The sequence below is a fragment of the Myotis daubentonii genome, chromosome 5, assembly GCF_963259705.1.
Source record: "Myotis daubentonii chromosome 5, mMyoDau2.1, whole genome shotgun sequence".
In the NCBI taxonomy this organism is placed as follows: Eukaryota; Metazoa; Chordata; class Mammalia; order Chiroptera; family Vespertilionidae; genus Myotis; species Myotis daubentonii.
In genome coordinates, this window is record NC_081844.1 from 106580569 (window position 1) to 106596827 (window position 16259).

The window sequence follows — 16259 nt, forward strand, 5'->3', positions numbered from 1 at the left end:
ACCGTCCCACACGAGGGGCTGGGGCACAAAGGCAGGGTCTTCGTAAAAACCAAACGCCCTGGCCCTGGCCCGACTCATTCTTTCCCCAAGAAGTGGCCGCTGATGAGGCTCTTGCAGAGTCGGACTGGTTAGAGCCGCAGTCCGTTATGTACAGCTTGTGCCCAGGACCCCAGGGGCCACCTGGCGCTGCCCGTAGCTGCCCACGAGGCCTGTAGATTCAGCTCCCTCCCATGGAGGGGCGCTATCTGGGAACCAGGCGTCCGACACAGCTCCCAGGATGTCTCCAAGGCACCTCGAGCTCAGCAGCCACACGGAACCCAGTGCCTTTCCCTCCCACCGTCCCGCTTCTCTTCCAGTGAATGGTTCCAGGAGACGTCATGCTCTGGCCATCAGGGAGTCCGCCTGCTCTGGCGCCCCTACCCTCCTCTCCATCCCCCCACACCCGGGCCAGGCGCCCTCCGTCACCTGCACCTGCAGCAGCCTTCGTCGGTCTCCAAAGGCATGGTGGCCCCCCCGCCCCCGGGCAGCCTTCCTTGTGGCAGACAGAGGGAGGCTGTTAATGCAGCCTGACCGTGGCGCTGGGCTCGGGTTCCAGTGCAAAGCCTCCTCATGGCCTCAGAGCCCGCCTGGCCTGGCCCGGCCCCCGCCCATCCTCTGACTGCCGCACCCCCGCTCCCCTCTGCTCCACACTGCAGCCAGCGACCCCCACTCCCCTCTGCTCCACACTGCAGCCAGCGACCCCCTCTCCCCTCTGCTCCACACTGCAGCCAGCGACCCCCTCTCCCCTCTGCTGCACACTGCAGCCAGCGACCCCCACTTCCCTCTGCTCCACACTGCAGCCAGCGACCCCCACTTCCCTCTGCTCCACACTGCAGCCAGCGACCCCCGCTCCCCTCTGCTGCACACTGCAGCCAGCGACCCCCGCTCCCCTCTGCTCCACACTGCAGCCAGCGACCCCCGCTCCCCTCTGCTCCACACTGCAGCCAGCGACCTCCATGCTGTTCCCCAAGGAGCCGTGCCCCTCCCACTCCCAGGCCTCTGCCCCGCTGTCCCGAGAGACCCCCCCCCCCATCAGGACAGCTCCTCACGCTCAGACCTCAGCGGCCGCCACCTCAGAGCAGTCTTCCCAGCCACTTTCCCGAGGGTAGCCACACCGCCTGTCCCTCCGGGGGTGGGGGGGCCCCATGTCTTTCTATCAAAGCAGTCACCTGGTTGGCTGTTTACCCAGGAGGCGGGGGTGTCTGAGCTCCGGGAGAGCCGAGACCACCGCGTCTGGGTCCTCTCCCTCCAGTGCCGGGCAGGGCGGGTGCTCAGACGTACAGGTTGAATGGATGAGGGTCGCTCGCGGACCCTGTGTTGCTGTTGTCCCCAACAGCAAGGTGTCCTGGCTGTCCTTCCAGCCACCTGCCCGACACTGTGCCCTCCCCCAGAGTGTCCCCTCCCCCTCCCTGAACCCGGGGACTGTTACCTCACGCGGCAAAGTGTGATTTTTACAGTGTGATTACGCCAGGGGTCTTGAGGTGGGAAGGTGACCCTGGTCGCGCAGGTGGGCAGGGCGAAAGCACAGAGGGCTTCTCAGAGGAAGGTAGGCGTGCGAGGGGAGGACATGCCACGGGCCGGCTGGGAGGAGAGGAAGGGGTTGCGAGCTGAGCGGCCTCCGGACCCCGAAAAAGGCAGGAAAATGCCTTCTTCCCTGCAGAACGCGTCTAGACTCTGACCTCCAGGAGAGCCATTAACTTTTAAGTCACTAACTTTCTGACAGTTCGTTGCAGCAGCCACAAGACACGGCTGCATCGCTCCAGTGTTCTCAGACCCGGTACCCGCCCAGGGTTTGTGAGAGTCGGGGTGGGAGGGGCGCTCAAGAGAGGAGGAAGGGCCCAGCCAGTGTGGCTCAGTGGTTGAGCGGCGACCTATGAACCAGGAGGTCACGGTTGGATTCCTGGTCAGGGCACAGGCCCGAGTTGCAGGCTCGATCCCCAATAGGGGGCATGCAGGAGGCAGCCGATCTCTCTCCATTCCCCTTCCTCTCTGGAATCAATAAAAATATATATATTTTTTAAAAAGACAGAGGAAGAGGTGACAGCTGCTGAGTTCCCACAGAGAGAGGCAGGGCCGGGATTGGAGCCTGAATCCGACTCCTGTGCTCTTGCCTCGACCCACCCCTCCCTCCAGTGCTAGGCCAGCTTTTGGAGGGCACCTGCCATCGCCAGCCGTGGGACGGGAGCCCCGCTGGCCTGTACCTGAGCAGGCGCAGGCCCCCCCGGAGGGAGCGCAGGCTCTCGGAGCAGGAGTCACCACGCCAGGGGGTCCCCGGCAGCCCCCTGCCCCCGTCTCAGCCAAGGCTCCATGCTTGTCCCCCTCAGTGTGAATGAGCTGTACGTGGATGACCCGGACAAGGACAGCGGCGGCAAGATCGACGTCAGCCTGAACATCAGTTTACCCAACTTGCACTGTGACCGTGAGTGTTCCCAGCAGCCCTCCCCCCAGCAAGGCACCGCCCCGCCCCCGCCCCCCTCCGTGTAGGCAGAGCTTGGGTGCATGATTGGCCAGGCAGCCGGGACCCCCTAGACCAGTGATGGCGAACCTTTTGAGCTCGGCGTGTCAGCATTTTGAAAATCCCTAATTTAACTCTGGTGCCGTGTCACATATAGAAATATTTTGATATTTGCAACCATAGTAAAACAAAGACATATATTTTTGATATTTATTTTATATATTTAAATGCCATTTAACAAAGAAAAATCAACCAAAAAAAATGAGTTCGCGTGTCACCTCTGACACGCGTGTCATAGGTTCGCCATCACCGAGCTAAACAAACAGCGTAAGCTCCAACCACACGTGGCGTGGGATTCTCCACACTCCTGGGGGAGAATGTGATCACATGTGGATGCACTTGGTGGTTTTCTGGGATAAAAATCAAGAAATTGCTAACGGGGGTTACCTCTGGAGAGTAGCCGTGTGTGTGTGTGTGTGTGTGTGTGTGTGTGTTGGGGGGGGGTCTCTTAGGTCGGAGAAGCGGAGTTAGGTTGCCTGCAAATGGCTGATTGAGGGAGGGCTCTCAGAAGGAACGTGTACGGGCGACAGGGAGGTGAGAGGACACGCAGAGATGCTTGGCGTGGGAATGACACCGCGGGTGGTCCCTCCTGGTAGCCAGGGCCAGGCTGTTATTATCCGCATCCTTGATATCCTTGACCAACGGCTGCAGGGTGGGGTGTGGGTGATGGGTGGGGGTCGTATAACCCCTCCAAGCATCTCAAGGCAAGGGGACCCCCAACCAGCCAAGAGTAGTCACCCGGAAAGGGATGCAGCTCTGAGCTGTCAGCAGCCGCCGGGAAACTTCCTTTTTCACTTCATGCTCTATTTTGTTTGTTTCATTTGTTTCAACCAAGAGAGTGAATTATTTGTGTAGACAGAACGCATTGGAAGAGTGGTGTATGGCATCAGATTCTGCTCTTTTGGCCAGTAAAACTGTGTGACGCTGGCGGAGGCCACCTCTCCGGCCTCAGTTTCCTCATCTGTAAAATGGGCTTGGTGCTATCTGTTGCCTGAAGCTGTTGAGAGGATGTGGTAAGCTGGTTCTTAGGCTTGTGGGCGAGTGGACTGGGGGGTCCCCTCTGGGCCTGGGGTTCTAGCAGTTCCTCTGCCCCAGCCTGGCACGTAACCCCCTTCCTTCCTATTGAAGGGCAGCACATCGGGCGGGTCTGCAGGCAGATAGGGGGTCCGCCCTGTTACTGCCTTTGCTGAGAGTTGCATCACAATCCTGAATCCACAGCGGGCCCCGAGCCAGGGAACCTGTTGAAATAGGTCGGCTTTATTTTTATTTTATCCTCTTTCTCTTAGAAAAATAACTCCTCTGGCAGCTTCTCATTCAGGAACTGGTCATGTCCCTGGAACAAGGAAATTCTTAGGCCAGAGGCCTGGGGCCAGCGGGACAGGGGAGGGAAGGGATGTGGTTCTAGGCTCCGTCCCAGCTCCAGGCAGCGGCCCAAGAGGGGCCAGCGACCTCCAGCGGCGGCCGCGCTGGCTCCTGGGGTCCGACCCCTCTGCGGGGCCATCCCCCGACCCCCGTGGCTCCTGCTGGAGCCCCACACCCTGGAATTTTTCAAAAAGAACTGCAAGTTTATGTTATAGGGAAACAAATGTGTGCTCATCGTTGTACCTTTGGAAAATCCGGAGCCGCAGCGAGAGAAGAAATCGCCCATCCTTCACCCCCCGCCACAGCCTCGGCTGGCGGTCCAGGCCGTTCCGTCCTGTTGGCTTTCCCTTCTGCACATTTCTACACCCGGCTGAGCTCATGCTGCATGTGCAGTCTCATATCCTGCTTTTCAAACGATGGGCTTTTTGGGTGACACAACTAATGCAGGAATACATATTTTTTAAATTTCTTAATAAGATACATGTTCAAAATACAGAAGTAGATCAAGAAAAAAGTAAAAGAAATACATGCTCCCCAGGGTGCCACCCGCCCCAGAGGTGGCCTCTGCCAGCAGTGGGGACCCTTCCCCCCACCTCTGTGTCCGTCTGTCTGTCTGCCAGCCTGCCTGTCAACATTCTTTCTTTTCCTTTTCCATCATTGAGACCCAACTGTAGGGGGCCTTTTGGGGTTTCTTTTTCCAGCCGATATCTTGGAGCTGTTCTTCGATGCCTCATAGGATTAGCGAACCAGTAACCACAGCTAGCATTGCTGCAGCTCGGAGGCCGGGCCGGGCCCCGCCCGGAACACTTGGGCTGTGTTAAGGCGAGAGGTGTGCTAAAGGGCCTGTGGGCTCCATGGCTTCCAATCCAAGCTCCATCGTTTCTTAGCTGTGAGATCTCAGGCTTAACCTCTCTGTGCCTCAGTGTCTCTCCCAAAGAATGGGTCTGACAAGGTGACCTGCCCCACAGGGATGTCCAGAGGGAACATCCTTACCTAAAACGCACCTCGAGGCGTGTCTGCGCATAGTAAGTGCTGTTTTAGTTTTTCCTCCTCCTCAGACATGGAGGCTGGAGCCCAGAGAGGTTAGGTAACTTGTCCCAGGTGCAGCCCTGCACTCGTGGCCACAGCCCTGGCCTGCGCGGCCTCTCCCACATCCCTGCCGCCCGACATTCCTGAGGAGGCCGTTGCGTTGACCAGGCGCCGTCGACGGCAGCTAGCTGGGCTGCTTGCAGTTGTCACGGTTTCAAATAAGGCTGCCCGGAGAGCCCCCTGCACACGCCTGGTCACGTGTGCATCTGGGAGACAGGCCTCCGGGATGGAACTGCTGACTCAAACGGGGACCCGCTGCTCGAGCCTCACGCCCATGTCCTGCAGACCCGTGAGCAGCCTCGTCAAGGGCTGCATCCCATTCTCTCCTCCGGATGGGCCTGGGTCCACGTCCCCGTCTCCACTGAGGAATCGGGGTTCCCTTTTAAGATGAGCTCGCTTGAAATGTTGCTTCCAGCTGCCCCTTCTCTACATGGCAGCCTCCGTCCTAGCATTCTTCTTGGGGAAATGCCTGCGTTTCTGTAGTTTATGGGGACCCCACCCCCACCACTTGGATCCTCTCGGCACAAGCAGTTGGCATGCGCCTGCCCATTTCCCAGGCTGGGAAGCTGAGTCACAGAGGTGATGGAGTCACACTGGAGTCGAGGGCCAGGACTCCCCAGGTTTCCCATCTAGTGTACTGAGCAACCCCAAAAAGTGCCTGAGCCCCTGCAGGGCGGGCCTGGAGGAACAGGCATGGGGGTAAAGGAAGGTGTGAATGAATGAATGAGGAATGAATGAATGAATGAGCCGGTTTAACCAGGGAACCCAGAGGCTGACTGAGGTACAGGAAGTGCTGAAGCTCATTGAGCACTTGCCACTCCTGGGCGTGAGACCCTGTCTGAGCGTTTTCGATACGGATGAGCTGTGTGAGCCTCATGATTCCCCATTTCCCAAGAAAGAAACGGAGGCCTAGAGAGATGAAGAGCCTCTGCCAGGGTAGGTGGTGGGTAAGGCCGGCAGGGCCCGGCCTCAGACCTCCTCCTCACCCTGACCCTCTGCTGCCTGCCGCAGCCTCCACCTAGCAGAGTGTCACCCCTGCACCCCACAGTCCCCCATCACTGGCCCCGTTAGCTGCTGCCGCCCTGCACCCCACAGTCCCCCATCACTGGCCCCGTTAGCTGCTGCCTCCCCATTTCTTTCCCCTCATCCTTTCCAGCCGCAGATGGGGGGGGGGGCAGTGGGGGCGTGGAGCATAGGGGGCGGCTGGCTCCCTCTTAGTCCAGAGTCACTTTCTCCTTCTTAGTCCAGAGTCACTTTCTCCTTCTCCGATGGCTGACTTCCCCTCTGTGACTCTGGGCCCAGACCTTGAGCCCAGCCCTGCCTGTCCGTGGAGTGGACGGGGGAGGGGGCTGGCCCTTCTCCCCGTTTCTCCGGCTGTTTGTGACTCTCCCCTCCTTGGCTCTCGCAGTGGTCGGGCTGGACATCCAGGATGAGATGGGCAGGCATGAAGTGGGGCACATCGACAACTCCATGAAGATCCCGCTGAACAGCGGGGCGGGCTGCCGCTTCGAGGGCCAGTTCAGCATCAACAAGGTACGGAGAGCCATCTGTGCAGTCCCACCCCCTCGGTCCTCCGCCTCCCCGGAAACCGCTGGTGGAGCTGTGCCCCCCCTCGCCTCCCCCAGGCGTTCCCAGCGAGTGGGGTCAACACCCAGGGGCCTGGCAGTTCCTGCTGAGAGTCTGCCTGGGGGATCCAGGCTCCCTGGGGTTTGGAGCCCCTGCTGGCTGGAGCAGGCCGGCGGGGGGGGGCGGGGGGGGAGTGGAGGTGAGAAGACGGCAGCTTTGTCAGCCCTGAGCCCTGCATTTGCATCCCAGCTCCATCCCCTCTTGGCCAAGCAACGCCCTCCAAGTCCCATCTTAGCCTCCGTTGTTTTTATTGTGTTTTTTCTTCCAAAAAATTATTTTTATTGATTTCAGAGAGGAAGGGAGAAAGAGATTGAAACGTCAGTGATGAGCGAGAACCACTGATCAGCTGCCTCTTGCATGCCCCACACTGAGGGTCAAGCCTGCAGCCAGGGCACGTGCCCTGACCCAGGATCCAACTGTGACCTCCTGGTTCGTAGCTTGACATTCAACCACCGAGTCTCGGTTTTTGCATCTTTAGGTGGAGGGTGGGGTGATGATAATCATCTAATGATCCCCTCCCTTCACAATGTTTGTGTGAGGATTAAGTGGGCTATTACACATTCATTCATTCCAAAAATTTTTATCAAGCACCTTCCAAGTCCCAGGGTAGGTTATCAGCTCAGCGGCAAAGCGCGGAATGGGTGGGCGGAGTCCCAGTGCTGGTGACCTTCGTCTGGTGGGGGGAGACGCCATATATGAGCTGTAACGAGCCAGGCATCCCGGCCCCCGGACTCCCGCTCCTCCCCTTGGTCCCCCGTTGCTTCCTCTTGCCCACACCTCGGTCACACGTGACGTGACCAGTGTGTCCATTCACTTCAGGGCACAGCTCGGGGGGCCTCTGCCCCCCGCCCTTGACAGGTGAATGGCTCATGCCTTTGAGGGGCTCACTGTCAAGGGGTGCTCGGATCAGAAAGCCCGCCGTGGTGACAGGTGGGTGAGGCTCACGGCAGGCCCCACCCTTTATCTCGCGGCATCAGGCTTACGCTGGCCGCGCGGCCTCCTCCTCTCTCCATCAGGAAGCTGGCCAGCAGCCAGAGGTCAGAGGTCCCATGTTTCAAGCTGCACCGGCAGCCCAGACTCCCCGCTTACTCACCCGGCGCCCCCGGAGGCGGGCAGGATCGGCGGGGGGTCGGGGGCCTGGCTTCTTCTCTGTATTTTTAAAACCCATCAGAGGCACTGACGCAGGTTCCTAAGTCACAGGCTCTAAAAGCGTCGACTTGTCTTTCTCCGGCCCAGTGTGCGCCGGCATGAGTCAGCCACCTGTGATGGATGCTGTGCGGAGGGGGCGCGGGTCACTGAGTCACAGCCCGAGGGGTGGCAGCGGGTGGCAGCTGCGCAGGAGCCGGGCTCCTGGACTCACTTAACTCTGGGCCGTGAGGCCCCGGCCCCAAACGCGACTCTGAACTCTGCCCACGTCCACGGGCCCAGGGCGCCGTGTAGAGGAGCCCTGAAGGACACGCCAGACGCCACGGGCGTCGTATTTCCGGGGGTGGAAGGTGACGGGGACTGTGGTCCTGACTATGTCATGTGAATTTTTTATCAGGCGGACATATCCAGGTATTACTTACAGACGTAAAAGTGGTGTTTAAAATGTGTTTTTAATATATATTTTTACTGATTTCAGAGAGGAAGGGAGAGGGAGAGATAGAAACATCAATGATGAGAGAGAATCACTCACCGGCTGCCTCCTGCGCCCCTCCCCACCCCCCCACTGGGGATCAAGCCCACAACCTGGGCATGTGCCCTGACGGGGAATCGAACCCTGGCCTCCTGGTTCATAGGTCGACGCTCAACCACTGAGCCACGCCAGCCGGGCTCGTTTAAAATACGTTTAAACGCAGTGGCTCTTGCCCAGGCCCTGGCTGTGTGCATGCTGTGCCCTCTTCAGGAGGGTCCTCTCTCGGCTCTGACGATAAACACACCCATCCTCTAACCCAGCCCAGAACAACCGCCGCCGGCCTGCACGCGTCACCTCATTGAATCCCCAGGAGCCCTCGTGGTTATCATCCCCGTTTTGCTGGTGGGGAGACAGACACAGAGTAGCTGCTGACCATGCCCAAGGCCCCCGCTGGGCAGCGGGGCCAGCCTGGCCGTGTGTGGAGCTCAGCTGCTGCCCTGTCACCGTCCTTGGGCCCCTGGAGCGGGCGACGTGTCCCTCCCGGGAGACCTGACCGAGCTGCCATTCCCGCTCGCCCCGGGACCCGTGGCTGCCTGCACCTCCTCCTCCTCCCAGCTCCCTGGGCCCAGGGCCCCGGCTCCATGCTAGCCACTCGGCTGCGAGCTCACCGAGGCCGGGCCACGTCCTGTGGGCCAGGTTCCTCCCATGTCAGCCCCCAGCTCAGGCCCAGTGAAGACAGGACTCTTCCCGAGAGAGACCCAGAGTGTTTGAAACAGGTGCTTGCAAAATAAGCCACACTTCCTGCTCTAAGAGGGTCGGTATTGCTTTGGAGTTTGAGGAAGCCCCTTTGGGCTGCAAGCCTGAAGGTCATCCCCTCACCCGCCGTGGAGCCCACAGCCAGGGAGGTGATGGTGTTTGGAGCCGTGGCCTTGTGCCAGGTGCCCAGCGGGCACGCTCTGCCCCATCGCCCAGCAGCCCCCCTGGTAGCTCTGTCACTGCCGCCGTCTGCAGGCGAGGAACCTGGGGCTCAGAGGGGGGCCGTGGCTCCTCAGAGTCTCATGGGCTGACCGATCTGGGTCCAAATCCAAACGTGTCTGACTCAGGAGGAAGCCCTGCGCCCCCCCCCACCCCCGCCCTGGTGTCAGCCCACCGACCTCTTGGCACTCGCCTCTCTCCCCAGGTCCCCGGCAACTTCCACGTGTCCACGCACAGTGCCTCGGCCCAGCCCCAGAACCCGGACATGACCCATGTCATCCACAAGCTCTCCTTCGGGGACACGCTGCAGGTGAGCAGCCGCACCACGGGGGCGTGACCTGGGATGGGCACACGGGGGCTGTGTCCCCCAAGCCGCCTGTCCTTCCTGGCGCAGAGCGATGCCCTCCAGAGGGGTCGCCCCCTTTGATCCTCTGCTCCATCCACAGCCTCTCCAGTTCATTGCTCTGGAGCACACGCTGGCCTCGGACCTCGGTCCCGACCTGGGGCCTGGGGAAAGGGCCTCGCTGTACTGAGCGAGTACTAAGTGCTGGCGCTTCCTCTCTGTCCGCAGCCGTGTGAGGGGGGAGGGCGCCCACAGTTTACAGACCTGGAGCTGGGACCAGAGAAGCCGCTTGTCCGGGGTCTCCCAGCAGATCTGTCAGGCTCCACAGACCAGCCCGCCCACTCCCCCCCGCGGCCCCCGCGGCCTGACTGCTCGGGCCACGCCATTGGCTACGGGGAGCGTGGTGAAGTGTCCAGAGTCCTGGCTGCTGACCCAGAGGGCCCCCCAGCAGGCCCAGCCCAGCCCAGCCCAGCCGTTTCTTACTCAGACCAGCAAACACAGAGACCACGGGGTCCCGCACCCGATTGCACGTGGCCGTCCCTCACAGCCAGGGCCGGGCCTGGAGCCGGCGGCCTCCTGAGGCCTCCTCACTGTGCTTCTCCGCAGGTGCAGAATGTCCACGGGGCCTTCAATGCGCTCGGAGGAGCGGACAGACTCACCTCCAACCGTACGTGTCCGCCTGGAGCCGCCTCCAGCCCCGGGACCCCAGCAGCCGGGAGGGAGGGGAGGGCGGCACCGTTCTCGGGCTGGCCTGGGGGGAGGTGGCATTACCCATCTCACAGAGAAGGGGAGAGTGACCTGCTCCTGGGAAAGTGTGGCAGCCCCAGGCGCGCCGTGAGTGGCAGTGAATGCCAGCCAGTATGGCGTCACTGCTGTCCTGACAGCCACATAATTGTCCTTAGTTGAGCTAGTCACCCGAGTCCCACAGGGAGTGACGGCAGAGCCAGAATTCATCCCAGACCACGTGGCACCGTGGGAACCGGTCCGTAGGCAGCTCAGTCAGGTCTGGCCACCTGGGCCACCTCCCCCACCCCCTCTTCCTGCTTGAACCCCTCCCACCCACAGATGCCCCCACCCCGAGCCCTCTCCCGCCTCCGCTCCCCGGCACTGCGGCGCTGATTAAAGAGAGTACCGTCTTCACACACCGGCCCGAAGCACGTCCGCCTACAGGCAGGGTGCGCCCACGCGCGGGGCCTCGGACACGTGCACAGCGCCGGCCTGGGAGGCCTGTCCGCCCCCTGGGTCCTGCAGGGCAGGTTACCTGGCCTCTTCTAATGGCCTCACCTGAGCTCACCTTTTTTCATCCACAGGCTTTTCTTATTGTTTCTTTTTCTTTTTAAATTGATGTCGGAGAGGAGGGGAGAGGGACAGAGAGAGATAGGAACATCAGTGATGAGAGAGAATCATTGATCGGCTGCCTCCTGCACGCCCCCCGCTGGGGATCATGCCCACAAACCGGGCATGTGCGCTGACCGGGAATCGAACCGTGACCTCCTGGTTCATAGGCCATTGCTCAACCACTGAGCCACACCGGCCGGGCTTCTTACTGTTTCTTAAAAAACATTCTGCTCTCTAATTGTCAGAAATCTAAGCAAGAGAAGGCATCTCCCCATGAGCTGCGCCCCAGGAGCCCCCCCCCCCATTCGTTCTCTGTGCCCCTGTGAGTTCTCGTCCTTCCACACACAGAAGCCATTTCTTCAAAGCGCCATGTGCTCGGCCTATTGCGTAACCGCACGCTGCACAGTGTTCCCCGCGGTGACGGAGGCCGCTGCCGTCGGCCAGCCCGGCCAGGCTGAATTCAGGCGTTGTCTTTTCTTGGGAAACGTCTCCTCTCGTTTTTCACCCGGCCGGTAACGCCGCTGGTGCTTGTGGTGTTTGCGTTACCCAGTGGCTTCCCAGCGCTCTGCGCCCATGGGTACTGCCTCCGGCGGTGTCCGAGCAGCCACTTGTGTTCATGCGAATGTCACGAATGGTGGGGAGTCATCATGGGTCTGTGTAAGGGCAGCGTGTTGTCTCAAGGTGGCCCGAGGGGTGCAAGCCAGTAGAGGGTGTGGGCAGAAAACCTTGCAGCTAACGAAAGCTCAGCTCGTGGCAAGAAAAATGCCTTAGGTCGGGCAGCAGACCTGGATTTTATTTCCTCTGACTCGGTCCCCCTGCTGGGCCTTGGCCTTTGAGGGTCCCCGTGCCCTCGGGTCTTCCCACTGGGGCTGCTTGTTGTCATTCAGGTTCGGCACAAATGCCGCCCCCTCAGAGAGGCCCTCCCCGATTACCTTATCTGCAGGAAACCCCACTCCTCCTAAGGAACAAACCTGTTTTTCTTCTTAGCTCAGCCCACTCTCTTTGCAGATACTGGCTGTTGATATTTGAGCTGTAATGATGGCATTGTGGTGGTGGCGGCGGCTGTTTTTTTCAAGGAGCTCTTATCTTTGAGGGAGACATAACTGAAATGTTTGTGGATGACTTGATGTGATGTCTGGGATTAACTTTAACATCAGATGGGGGCGGGAGAGCAGTGGGGCACAGATGAAGCAAAACTGGCCACTGTTCCTTGCTGACTCTGGGGAATGTGTACACGGGGGTTCGCTATACGGTCCCGGTTTTTTATGTGTTTGCGCTTTCCCATAATAAGATGTGTGAGGGGCAGGAGGGTGTGTGGGCCTTCGCCAGCCCCTAGGAGGGGTCAGCCGAGAGGGAATCCGTGTGGGAGTGTGAGGTGCTGTCGTGGACATCGGGCAACTTGTGGCAAAGGCCTTCAGAAACGGTCCTTGCGTCTGCATCGTCAGTTGTGCACAGGAGAGAGTAAGCTGAGGAAATAAGCCGAGGGAATAATTAAGTGTCTGAGGACTTAGGAAAACACTGTTCATTAGGTCATTGTTTACAGGAGGGAAGAGGAGGAGCAGCGTCTGTGTCCAGCCGGGGGGGGGGGGGGGGGGGGAAGGGGGCTTGGTGGAGTACGTGGTACGTGGCCTCGCCGCGGGACGCGGGCCCCCACTGACCGCCGTGTGTCAGAGCCTCGCTGGCATCCAGGCAGCAAACGGTTCCTGAGCACCTACTGTGTGCCAGGCACCGTGCCAGGGGCTGTGACAGTGCGTATATCCTACGCTCTGGTGTCTGTGGGGTCCAGTTCTTAGACGAAGGTACAGTATGATCCTGTTTTCAGAAAATACAAACAAACTATGTATCCGTCCGAGTTTCTACCCCAGAATGCGAACCCACGGCTTCCTGTGCCGGGCGGCTCTGTGAGTGGTCTCTGGGTCCTTTCTTCATGCCCCCTGTTGTAACAGAACGGTGTTCAGTGTGTTTGTACCTTGTTCGTAAGCATCGGTTAATGACAGTATAGGAGACGTCGGCTTTATAGGCCAGCGTCTGTGGACGCCATTGACGGCTCAGCCCCCAGAGTCCAGTCTCCTTCCATCGCCTTATACCCGGCCCCTTCGCCCTCTTCCTCCTCCCACCACCCCCCTTTCCCGGTGACTGCCTTCTGCTTCATGGCACCCTTGCAGGTGTGATGTCAGGCCTTCGGGTTTCTAACCCGGGGCGGTGGGCATCCGAGCCCTGTATTTCACGTGCGGGCTCCTGGTTTACAATGCAGACGGGCTCTGAGCCCCACCCCAGGCCCCCTGAGCAGGAATCTTTGGGGGGGGGGAGGGCGGCGAGCCAGGTGTCTGCCTTTTCTGGGTGACTCCAGTGCTTTGCTCTCTGAGGACCACGCAGGGTTCAGCCGAGGACTATTAGGGTCGTCGTGGGCTTAGCCCTGAGGCTGCAGAGCTCATCTCGGGTTTGCAGAGGGTCAGGTCTGAAGACAGTCCAGGCAGCGCTGTCCCTTCCGTCCTGAGACTTGGCGTTAGCAGGACGAGGCCGTGCACACCATCTGCACCCCCCCACCCCCCCGCCCCCGCCTCTGACGGAGGATGAGTGCAAGGCTCAGGGCTGACTCAGCCAGGAGACCAGGGTTAGAACCCCCAGGTCCGCACTTCTGTGTTATTCCAGCTCCAGGGGCCCTGCCTGGAGAGTCCAGAAGGCAGTCATCGACGGGTCCTTGCGCTTCTTCCCTCAGCATCCCGGGAGGCCCAAGGGAGCGCATACCTTTCCCGGGTGCCACTTGGCAGCTTGGGGCCAGCGCTCTGGGAGGCTCCTGCTGGATTCCGGTTGCCTCATGCTTATCAGAAGCTGATTCATCTGCTCTCCCATTCATGCCTCTGACCAGTCATCCCTCCATCCGTTCATTCATTCAATAAGCATTTGCCGCTGTCCGCTCCGTACCAGGCCCGGCACCGGGTTCTGGGGACGCGGAGCTGAGTCAAGCGGGCCTCTGCCCCCCGCGGCCTCCCCATCCAGGGGGTGGAGGTGACCGTTACCGTGAAATCCGTGACAGGGCATGGCGGGGGGAGCACGGATCTCCCAGTCACTGAAAATGGGGAAAGAAGCTAATTCTTCCGAGGTGACGTTTTTCTGGTTGGTGGGCTCTCTCTTTTTAAAACCTCGCCCCGGTCTGTTTCAAGCGTAATAATATTCAAGCAGGACCAGAGGGTGCACAGTGAGATGTGACCTTTCTCACATCCTGCCTCCTTCCCCAGAGGCTAAGGCTGGTCATCCTTCTTCGGGTATCTTTCCAGAAAATGCTTCTATGTATTTTTGCATGTGGAGAGCATGAGCCTTCCCTGCCCCCATGCGCGGAAACACGTTATTCACCCGGTTATGTAACCGGCTCTTTTTACGTAACAGTTCCTCTTGGCAGATGGCCTGGCCCAGCACCCACCCCGTAGGCTGCCCTGTGAATGGGCATTGTGCTGTTCCCCGGATTTTAATATTAAATACAGGAGTCGCGATCCTGACCGGTGGAGTCTTTCAGTGCCTGGTGTCGAAGGGAGACGATGAAGCGGGTCCCCCGTTCGGGGATGAGAATGTGGAGGCTGAGCCCCCACCCGACCCCCCCCACCGCCAGCCATGCCCGCCGCGCCGGTGGGAGGTTGAAATGACCTAGAGCTGCCACCCCCTGCTTCATTCTGCTGTGTCCTTCCCGCAGCCCTCGCCTCCCACGACTACATCTTGAAAATCGTGCCCACCGTTTACGAAGACAAGAGTGGCAAGCAGCGGTACTCCTACCAGTACACAGTGGCCAACAAGGTAGGGCAGCGGCCGCGGGCCGGCTGCGTGCGACAGCGCCCTCTGCTGGCCGAGCGCAGGGGCTGCACGTGTCGGGGCACAGTTTGAGAAAGAGCAGGCAGGTGGCCTCCCCCAAAGGCCCAGGAGTTACGCCGGCTCCACAGCCCTGCCTCTGGCCCCTGACTGGTCAGCACATGACAGACGCTTTGGCTCTTGAATCATACCGATGGCCACTGGTTAGCAGGAGTGTCCCGGGACCCCAACACCCCAGGTCACGGAGAAGCAGGCAGGCCTCGGGGAGGCAGGGCGTGGTCAGAGCCCGCGGGATGGGGTGACCAACAGCGGTTTCAGGCCGAGGGCCTCAGGCTGCCCGGGGAGGACCCTGCCTGCCAGTGGGACATGAATGCCTGAGGCTCGTTGGTTGAGGTCCCCCCGCAAGACCCCTTACCACCAGGATTCTCCTTTTTCATCTGGTCCAGGGCTGCCCAAACCCCTTGTACGGATACAGTGTTTCGCTCATTTAGTAATAACACTAATAGCGCAGTAGCTCTCATTTACTGAGCACCTGTAATGGGTTGGACACTCTGCTAAGCTCTCTGCCTCCACCATCTTTTTCAGTCATCGTGACAGCGCTGGCATCGGCACCATTATTGTCCCCATTTTACAGATTTGGCCACTGAGGCACAGGAAGGTAGTCAAGCTACAAGGTAGCCAAGTGGGGTTTAGAACCGGCTTCTCCTCGGGCGCCAGAGCCTGGCCTCCCGGTCCCATCGCCATTCCTTCTGAACAAGGCGCAGGAGACTGCGGGCCGGGCCTTCCTGCCTCTCTGGGTGGCCTGAGGTCCCTCTGCGCTGACCCGCCCGGGGTGACGTTCCGGTGAAACTCCCCAAAAGGAAGCCTGTTCCTTCTATTCTCTGCTTCTCGGAGGGCGTGTCATCGACACCCTCAGGTGCTGACAGCGTCTGACAGCTGGGAGAACGCGGAGGCGGTCTGGGCAGAAGTCGGGGAGCCGCGGAGGAGACGGCTGGTCCCAACCTGGCTCAGTCCCTAAGTCTCATAACCCCTTGGTGCCTGAGTTTACTCGTTTGTAAAATGATGCCCACCTCACAAGACCACTGTCAAGTGAGGCGGTGCCTTTAAAGCCAGGCATTGGATAAGGCTTTGGATAAATGCTGCTATTTTTTCACTATTTCTCTCTGACCCTCAGCCCCAGGCTATGACCCAGACAGTCGCCCTGCCCCATCCGCTCCCCTGGAGAAAGCTGATCTTGTTTTGCCCAAGGCTCCTTCCCCTGAGGCGTTGGCCAGGGCCCAGCGCCCAGAACAGCTTGCTCAGCTCCCTCTGTAGCCTTGGCCCCAGCTTGCCCCGAGAGCGAGTGGGGCTGTGCCCATCGGGGACGGTGAACAGAGAGGGCAGGTCTCGGGCTCATCCCCAGGAGAAGCCTCGGATCCGGCCCAGCGTTTGGGGTTGGGGGTGCCCTGGGGGTTCAGCTTGGTCTCCAGATGTTGGAGATGAATGAGGGGAGCGCAGAGGGCTGCAGCATCCCAAGGCACCCAGGCCAGAGAGGGCACACGGCCCACTCAGCA

General features: G+C 60.0%; 1 protein-coding gene across 2 annotated transcripts in view; it reads left to right on the forward strand.

The window, feature by feature from the left end:
- The window catches only part of ERGIC1 (endoplasmic reticulum-golgi intermediate compartment 1), an 82089-nt gene that overhangs the window by 52295 nt on the left and 13535 nt on the right, over positions 1-16259 (forward strand). For both annotated transcript variants that reach the window (XM_059699198.1, XM_059699197.1), the window contains exons 4-8: positions 2364-2458; positions 6414-6538; positions 9430-9534; positions 10174-10234; positions 14594-14694. In XM_059699198.1, the coding sequence (XP_059555181.1) occupies positions 2364-2458; positions 6414-6538; positions 9430-9534; positions 10174-10234; positions 14594-14694 (487 nt within the window). The remainder of the gene's footprint in view (positions 1-2363; positions 2459-6413; positions 6539-9429; positions 9535-10173; positions 10235-14593; positions 14695-16259) is intronic.